Raw genomic sequence first — 9,841 nt, 5'->3', positions numbered from 1 at the left:
TATACAATATGATACGGGCATTTCCGTATCCTTCAATCAGGTTGGATGATCCTGAGAGAGTTGTCAGAGGTGAGTTCTTAGGTACATAGTTAATACAATAATGTCGCTGACGCAATATGGTGTGCGTGGTCACATGCATAAATATAATTCCTTTCATTTAATTAATCAATTTGAGAAATAATATCCATAAAATAACAATTCATAATTCAAAACAAACCAAAACCAAACAAATTATTCCAAATACTTACAAAAATTGTTCAAAAATTAAACCATAAACCTAGAAATTATGAGGGTCCAGCCACTCCTAGTGGGTTCAGCCACTAGGGGTAAACACCCTAAAAATATGTCTAGAAGAATAAAATTTATTCGTCCATAGGAGATGATGCCTCTTGAAAATCTGATATCTCCATGGATGTAATAGCATCTTCAGGATGTTCCACATAGGCAAAGTTAGACTCACGACCGGAATGATACTTAGCAATAGCCTCAAGGGTAGCTCTACATACGCATGACCAATTATCCTTTGATCCACAACGGTAGCATATGTCCATTTGAATGGAGCCGATTAAACGGTAGCTTAAAGTTTGGGGCCTTAGGGATAAGGGGTTGGTGCTTCTAGGTCAAATTTCCTCCCATGGTGGGCCTTGGCTCTGTTGACCTTAGGCTCGTGGCTTGCCGCCCATTGCCATGACCACGATGATTTTTGCGTCATTTGTGGCTGCTAGAATTGGTCACATGCATTTCAAAGCAAGGCGTTTAAGCCAGTGGGTCGAGCTTGAGGATTTTTCATCAAAAACTGGTTATGTTTTCAGTGAGAAGTAAAATAGAGATCAAATCCAAAAATTTGATGAACTTATGTGCCCTATATTGTTGCTGCATGACAATATTGGTGGCATGGAAGGTCGAATAGGTTTTCTCTAGGAGATCTGATTCGATTAAGTCCACTTTATAGACCTTAAGTAGTGATCGGATTCTACAAACTTCAGAGTTATATTCATTCACGGACTTAAAGTCTTGAAAGCGAAGATGCTGCCAGTCGTGTTTTGCTTCAGGCAAGTAGATGACTTTCTGGTTATCAAAATGATTAGCCAGACTAAGTGAGAGGGTGCGTGGGTCATCCTCAGCGAGGTACTCAGTCTGTAGAGCATCATAGATGTGTCTTTAAATGAAAATCATTGCAGTAACTTTTTGATCTTCATAAACAAGTTCGTCATCAGTAGGTGCCTCGATGATGGCTTTAATACCCTTTGCAGTAAGATGAAGCTTCACATCTTGAACCCACTTCAAGTAGTTTCTTTCAGATACTTCTAAAGCGATGAAATCGATCTTGTTCAAGTTCGACATATCCCTAAAACGGAGGGTACAACAAAAACGTGGTTAGTCATATGGTAATCCATAAACATACATTGTAGAACATTCGGGTTCTATAGATGTATTGGTTTAATTTAAGCATGAAAGCTACAGGTTTCATGTGGTAAGTTTTGAATGACAACTTCGGGTTTCAAAAGCACTAAATATGAAACTACAGGTTCAATTTAGTTTTATGAACGATTAGTTCATAAATGAAAGGTTCCTGCAAGAACACTGAATGCAATATGCTGATTTAAATGTAGTGGATTTGAGTTGCTTTGAAAACTCAAGTGTGAAAGCTTCGGGACTACGAAAAGATGTCAACAGTTCAAAGTATAAAAATAAATTATTGAATCGTTAATGTCCAAAAGTGATCTTCAGGTCAATAATTTTGGATTAATTATCAGATTAATGGACTGTAGGTCATTTTTAATTAATTTAATAGATCGTGACCAAACGAGGTCGATCGTGGAAGTAAAATAAAGATAAACGGGTTAAATTAGCTTAGATTGGTCATAAACCAAGTGATAATTAAATTAAAATTAATTAGCGTAAACCAAAGTACCCTAAATAAATATTTGGGTATGATTTATAATGCGGGGATGCCAAGAATTGGCATTGGATCGAAAAATAACACGGGAGTGGGCCTTGCAGTTCGGTAGCAGGCTGATTGGGTCACGAGAGGGCTGCAGGCCTCTGGGCCATGTGATCTGGGGAGTCCAGCAGCCAAGGCTGCTAGCATTGGGCAAAGAAATTGAACTTAGGTGCAGGCTTAGCCCAACAACAAAGGCTGCAGGGGCAAGCCCATCCAAAACTGGGTTCGAGTCGGGGCAAGCTATGCCCAACAGCAAAGGCTACAGGGGCTACAGACTAAGGCGAAGCCCAATTAGCTATAGGCTGTTGCGAGCAGACCAAATCATGGGGTGAAAGTAATTCCATCAGCACCGAGTTGTTGGAGTTGGGCTAAGGGCTCGCAGGACAATGGGCTAATAAGGTTGCAGGCTTTCTTGGTTGGGCTAAGGGATTTCAAGCTTGTTAAGCTTATTAGGCCGAATGCCTGGGGTGTTTGGGTCAGCGCAGCAAAGCCCAAAGGTTGCTACTGTGTGGTTTGAAGGTGTCAAAACAAAAATGTGCCATGATGTGCTCCATGCGGCTGAGCTTTAGGCCAGCAGTGGTTCGGCGTTGGTGCCAAGGTGGTGCGACGGTTGTGCCGCACATTTCCTAATATATACATATATATATATATATGTGTGTGTGTGTATATATATATATATTTTTTTTTCGACTTTTCTAGGGTTTAAAAATCCTAAATTGCTTCTAATTTATTTATATGCTTTGACTCACAAATTCCACATAGCAATATAAATGCCTAATGCATGAAACATATATATATATTTACAAATATATCAAACATATACAATATAAATCGGAAGAAAAATATAAACATATGGGGTTCATGCATCACACTCCTACAAAAGTCCCCATTAGTGTCGGTTTAAAAATCGACAAGAAACCTATATTCCTGTTGGATTTTAAGCAAAATACAACAGAAAATGGATGCAGTAGGCAGATATAATAAGCGACAGAATTGCTCGCATCAGGAAATGAATTTTTCGACAGAAAATACTCTAAAATCGACAGAAATTGTGTCGGATATAACCGACAGATAATATATTAATAATCAATGAATAAGAGCATTTTTGTCGGCTAAAACCGACAGAAAATACTAAAACCAATAGGACTTCTGTCAGATTCAACTGACAGATAATTTATTAATAAAAATAAATATGAGCATTTCTATCGAATAAAACCTACAGAAAGTATATTATTAATAAAAAAAATATAAACCACTTTTTGCATCACAAGAACCCCTCGAAAAACCTTCACTCATCAGTACTGGTGTACACACACATACAATCGTTCGAGATTAGTGCATAATTTGAATTTCCAATCTTCGAGTCAACGATTAATCGCACAAACAAAATTCGAGCAATGCAATTCCTAATTCATCTAGATATGCAGATTTGAATCAGAAAAGCATCTAAAACGAATGATCGAATTCAAAATGTGTGCGATTCAAACCGAAAAATCAAAAAGCAAAAGCAAAAAAGCAGAACTAATGAAGAAGAAGAAGAAACTTACAGTGAAACCGAACTGCCGGCCGGCTTGCAAGCACAGGGAGATCCTTAAACCAATGGCTATGGCGGTCTCTAGAGAGAGAAAGTCGTAGTCGCAGAGTTTAGAGAGAGAGTTAGTCTGTATCACAACAACCACCGTGCCCGGCAAAACACAAATACCCAAATCAGATACCTCACAACCGAAACCAAAAATTCCGTCTTTACAAAAATTGCTCAACAAATTTGTAAGATTATTAGAACAAAACCCAAATGATTCATGTTAACAATTTGGAAGAAACATCACAAAATTGCTCTCGTTCACTGCTACAGTTAGATATGCAAGGTCTGAAGATTTATAAATGAATATCGTAAACCACCTCCAAAATATATATTTGATAAGACCTGCAAACAAAACGAATAAATCCACATATTACATGCAAGGAAATTTCTGATGTGCAATAACATAATATCCAAATGTGATTAAAGACAAAAAGAAACTGACTCTGGTATGAACAAACACACACATTGGTACTACATGAACAACCAAAGATAGGAAATTGAAAGTATTTCTCCAATGTGGGACTTGGGTGACGGTCGACCTTCCTGTCATGCATTCTTTAGCAAAATTATGCAAGAATCTAACAAATAGAAAGCATGCATATATACGTATATGTGTGAACCTCAAGACCGCCAGATAGTATGAGCTTTTGAACTTGGGATGATGCAGAAACAAGATTATTGACAGTGTTATTGAAGATTGCAGAAGAAATTAGGGTTTCAGGTGCAAGAAGCTTCAAGAAATTAGGGTTTACGATATGCATATCTGCTATAGTTATGCTCTTGATTCATCTCGATGAGGAATTGACAAGGTCTCTCCTTTATGTTGCTGCCTTTCTTCCTGTTTCTGTATTTGGGCTCATACAAAAGCTTCCTTTGTATGCGGGAAGGAGTAGGGGAGAAGAGAAAGAGAAGGAAATGAGGAGTGGAGAAAAGGGGGAAGGAAGGGGAAAGGGAGAAGGCACCAGATGGAGGGGTTTTTTTTTAATAAAAAACCGACAAAAACATTTTCATTACTGTTGCTTATAACCGACAGAAACAAAATGGCGGCAAAAAATCCCCCCAAAATTTTAAATTCCCTCCCAAAATTTTAAATCCCCCCCCCCCAAAATTTTGTTACGATTTTAAAAAATAAAATAATAATTGTTTGGTTTAATAAATAAATAAAAAATATGTATTTAAATTAAATACGTTTTAAAAAATTAAATAAATAATTGTTTGATTTAATAGATAAATAACCCATGTAAAATATGCGATAAAGAAACAAAAAGATAATTGTACAATGAAAGTGTCATCACACAAACTAAATATTGTCTAATCAATACTTGAAAACATAAATAAAAATTTAGCACAAATTACTTTTCCCACTTCAAAATTTAGGCAAATTTAACGGAGAACGGAGATATGCATTCTACAAAACTAGTTTCCATGATCTAACCGTCAAACTTGTTTGTAGATACTACAAGATCGCATATGTAAAAAATCGTAAAAAACAAACATTCAGAGATTTACGTAACGGAACAAAAGTTTTCGACGGTTATAAACGAAAAATCACAATTTAACGGTTATTTTAGCTCCAAGTTTAATGATTTTTTACAGCTACACACCTCGACTCTATAAGAATGCAATGAATAAATTTGATCTTCAATTTAAAATATTTACACTAGTGGATTCCACATAATCTTATTTTATACTTAATGGAAGTATAACATTAACTTTTAAGTGTTTATTTAATCTACTGTTTTGACACGATACACATTCTACGAAACTTTTTTCAATGATCTAACCATTAAACTTGTTGTACACACTCCGAGATCGCATACGTAAAAAATCACAAAAAACAAACATTCAGAGATTAGGTAACAGAATAAAAGTTTTTTACAGTTATAAACGAAAAATTACAATTTAACGGTTATTTTAGCTCCGATTTTGATGATTTTTTACAGCTATACTCCTCGACCCTATAACAATGCATTGAACGAAATCGATCTTCAATTTAAAATATTTACACTAGTGGATACCATAAAATCTTATTTTATACTAATGGAAGTATAATACTAACTCTAAGTGTTTGTTTAACCTACCGTTTTGACACTGTTTGTACCATTCTTAGGGCATCCGTATTTAGATCTCGTATAAATACTCGGGGGACTCGAATGTAATCATGTAATAAATGGAGGGGCAAATATGTAATAAGTAAGGAGCCCTTATTCTACAAAAGGGCCCCCTCACCCTCACAAACCTAAAGCTCATCCTTACATAAGAAAGCCTCACTCTCACATTACAAAGCTCTTTCTCCCTCACCATCCTCTCACAAACAGAGAAATACAATATCAGTGTGGACGTAGCCCAAACATTGGGGGTGAACCACGATACATTTTGTGTTCTTAACTTCTTGCAAATTCACGGTCGGATTTACGTTGTTCCAAGACCCATCCGATTTTGTGCATCAACATTTGGCGCCGTCTGTGGGAATCGACACGAAAAGTTATGTCGGTTCTTTCTCAATTTTTCACCTCCTCCGTGAATCTGCAGAAACCAAGAACCCAAAACTTTTCCAGAAAATTCAACTTTTCAATCTTTTCAATTAATGTCCTTTCATTTTGCCGGATCAGCTCTTTATTCTATCTCAGTATTTTCCAATTTAATCCCACAATTCAAAAAACTTGGTTTGAAAATTTCTTCAATTGGGTTGCTGAACAATAATGGCCTCTGTGACCATACTGCTGGTGCTTACATCCCCAAGAGATGACGCAATCAGCCTCTCATCCGAGCTCAGCGGCAACACCAAGAAGGTTGTACTCCTCTGGATGCAGGAACCCTTAACCCGCGACGCCACCATCATCCTCCAGGCACTGACAGGAGAAGGCATCGTGGACCTCAGAACGAAGTCATCTGCTCAAGAACCCCATCTCAGATCCACCATTTCAAGAATTTCATCTCAACTTTAGCTATGGCAGACTCGTCAGGGATAACGCTGATGGATCTGATCACAGCAGACCCATCCACAGTATCAGCCTCCGCCTCCATAACGACGTCGTCATCGGCGTCGACTCAGCCGGCTCAGTCCTCTGGTTATGCGTTTTCGCCACAAAAAAACAACGGTTAATGATGATGATTAACTATGTCTGTAAACAGTGGTTCGACTGCATGCTGCAGATCAGGGGCCGATTCACGATCGACAACCACTCGCCTCTCTCTTTCCCTTGTCTTAGGTATCACACAAATCTCAAACACTTGGGAAAGTCGGACAGAGTGGGTGCAGTGTTGTTTTGGCTTCTTATGCCACATATCTCTGTTCCAGCTCAATCTGCATTGCATTCGTTTCAGATCGATCGAAAACCAGAGCTGCTGCTTCATCTTTCAACATTCATCGGAGCTCACTGCTGTGAGTCAGGAGCTCTCGGCCCAAGCACTAGTGAGGGCACAAGATCTGGCTAGAATGACTACTAATTTGTAACAAGCACCAGCTTTGAGAGCAGAAATTGTAGCAGACGGAGATGATCAGCAAGCACAAGCCAAAACCCAGGAACCAGATTGCAGCAATGGCAAAAATGGTTACTGCATCAATAACATCACCGATGCTAGTGAGAACCCACAAATCTCTGGAGTTAACTCTTTTTAGGTGGCGGCGGCAATAAACCGGAGAGTCTAGAATCGTCGGAAATATGGCTGCACAACACAATGAGCAGGAAAAATGAGCTTTTCAGGCCCAAAATTGGAATGAAGGTGGGCATGTATGTGTGCGGAGTTAAGAGCTCACAGCAGCCTGGCGCCACGTGTTGGCCAACCGAGCTCTCTCTCTAACTCTCTCTCTCATTAGACTGGTACACTCCACTGCTGGCGAAGACGCGGGTTCCTGAACCGTGGCTCCATAAATATGCCTTGATCTCAATCTTCTCGAAGCTCCGATCCGCCTTGAAGTATGTAGACTCCGCCTCCAAACCCAATGACGGCTTCCCCTGCCTCGACCTCATCGCAAAATGAGCTCCACCTTCATGGGCGGGTAAGTTTTTTGAATTCAGAAAACTTCGTTCTCTAGGGGTGGCTCAGTGAATGATATGCAGTCATAAAATGAGCTCGATAGCTTGGTTTGGGTTAGATGTACGAGTTGTCCAGTGAGCTGAGTCTCCACCTCCGAGTCAACTTGGTGGGGTATGATTATTCGGTTTACAAAAAGTCTTTGGTGGGATTTCTTTTCTTGTCATCGTCTACTGGGAAGGATTCTTTTAATCATGGCTTTTAACCGACCACCAAATACTTCTATTATTATAGCTACTTCATGACCAAAATACTGACGATGATAGCTACCAGCCTTCGTGGCCCATCATCTTAAGATGGAAAAAACAAAAGCAAAGTAGGAAAGAACCGAGAAAAAGCAGAAAGCAAAAGGGAGGCTTTCCTCTGCGAGAGCATATGGGGACACTACAAAAGCAAGGAATAAACACCCACACTGCAAAAGCAAGGAATAAACACCCCACCAAAAAATACGGCAATCCCAAAATAATAGGCTGGAATGTTATGTGGAGGGCGAAGACCCATATGCCCAAAAGAGCCAGGCACTCTATTATCACCAACCATGTGATCAAAAGTACGTCCAGTACTCCAAAATTATTTAGCACCCTGCTGATACTATCACCAACCAGGTGATCAAAAGTAAGCCTAGTACTCCAAAATTATTCGGCACCTTGCCGCTACTATCACCAACCAGGTGATCAAAAGTACGCCTAGTACTCTAAAATTATTCACCAACCAGGTGATCAAAAGTACGCCTAGTACTCTAAAATTATTCGGCACCATGCCGCTACTATCACCAACCAGGTGATCAAAAGTACGTCCAGTACTCCAAAATTATTCGACAACCTGCCTCTACAATCATCAACCAGGTGATCAAAAGTACGCCCAACACTCCAAAATTATTTGGCAGCCTGCCGCTATTATCACCAACCAGGTGATCAAAAGTACGTCCAATACTCCAAAATTATTCTACAGCTTGCCGCTATTATCACCAACTAGGTGATCAAAAGTACGTCCAGTACTTCAAAATTATACATGAGCATTACTCATGTCAATCATACATAAACATTCATGAGCATCACTCATGTCAATCATAAATGAACATTCATGACCATCATTCATGTCAACATCTATGAGCATCACTCATGTCAACATTCATGAGCATCACTCATGTCAATCATACATAAACATTCATGACCATCATTCATGTCAACATTCATGAGCATCACTCATGTCAACATCCATGAGCATCACTCATGTCAATCAACATAAACATTCATGAGCATCACTCATGTCAATCAGCTTCGAAAGCTTTATTTACAGAGCTCCAGCTTCAAAAGCTTCATTTACAAAAACTCCAACTTCAAAGCTTCACTTGCAAAGCTTCACTTACAAAGCTTCAGTACAGGGTATACAAATACAACCTCCGAACAACCGCCACTTTGGCTCATACATAGATTGAATTTAAAATCTCCAGCCAACAACCTCTATTGATTGAAGACTTGGGGGGCTACACTATGTACCATATATTGGGCTTCCATAAATGGGCCTCATGAAAAATACTTGGGGGACTTAACCCATTATTCATGTTCTTAACCCATTATTCATGTATTGAGAAGCGAACCCTTATTTTATAAAAGGGACTCCCTCACTTTCATTAGAGAGCACCCATTATTCATGTACTAAGGAGCGAGCCCTTATTCTATAAAAGGGACTTTCTCACCATTATTAGAGAGTATCGCCGCCTACTAAGCAGCCGCCTCGCCACGAGCATTAACTCTACCCCATCTTTTTTGTATTGAGAAGCGAGCCATTATCTTATAAAAGGGACTCTCTCACCATCATTAGAGAGCATCGCCGCCTGCTGAGCAACCGCCTCACCTCAAGCATCCACTTTAGCCCATCATTTATGTATTGAGGAGCGAGCCTTTATTCTATAAAAGGGACTTCCTCACCATCATTAGAGAGTATCACCGCCTGCTGAGCAACCGCCTCGCTGCGAGCACCAACTCTAGCCTATCTTTTCTGTATTGAGAAGCGAGCCCTTATTTTATAAAAGAGACTCCCTTACCTGCAAAACGCCACAAGCCGAGCCAACCAAGGCAATATAAGCCACAAGCAGAGCAGCCTTGCAACATGTGCTACTTCTAGTTGAGCATCATTTCAGATTGGGCACTACCTCATATCGAGTATCAGTTCTAGACGAAATCTAGTTACTTCGGTCCACACATGGACTGAATTTCAAGCCTCCAGTCAAAAGACTCTTTTGACTGAAGACTTGGGGGACTACTGTTTGTACC

At 39.5% G+C, this 9,841-nt stretch overlaps 1 protein-coding gene across 1 annotated transcript; it reads right to left on the bottom strand.

Annotated features, from left to right (window-relative positions):
* Nucleotides 1–789: 789 nt before the first annotated feature.
* LOC139196162 (uncharacterized) lies at nucleotides 790–1,344 on the bottom strand. The gene is made up of 2 exons (XM_070821825.1): nucleotides 1,186–1,344; nucleotides 790–1,137 (listed from the first exon to the last, which is right to left on the bottom strand). Exons 1-2 carry the CDS (start codon nucleotides 1,342–1,344, stop codon nucleotides 790–792), a joined length of 507 nt encoding a protein of 168 aa, XP_070677926.1.
* Between the last annotated feature and the right edge of the window lie 8,497 nt (nucleotides 1,345–9,841).

Source organism: Malus domestica, chromosome 05, assembly GCF_042453785.1.
Source record: "Malus domestica chromosome 05, GDT2T_hap1".
Lineage (NCBI taxonomy): Eukaryota > Viridiplantae > Streptophyta > Magnoliopsida > Rosales > Rosaceae > Malus > Malus domestica.
This window is presented reverse-complemented; position numbering and strand designations above follow the sequence as displayed.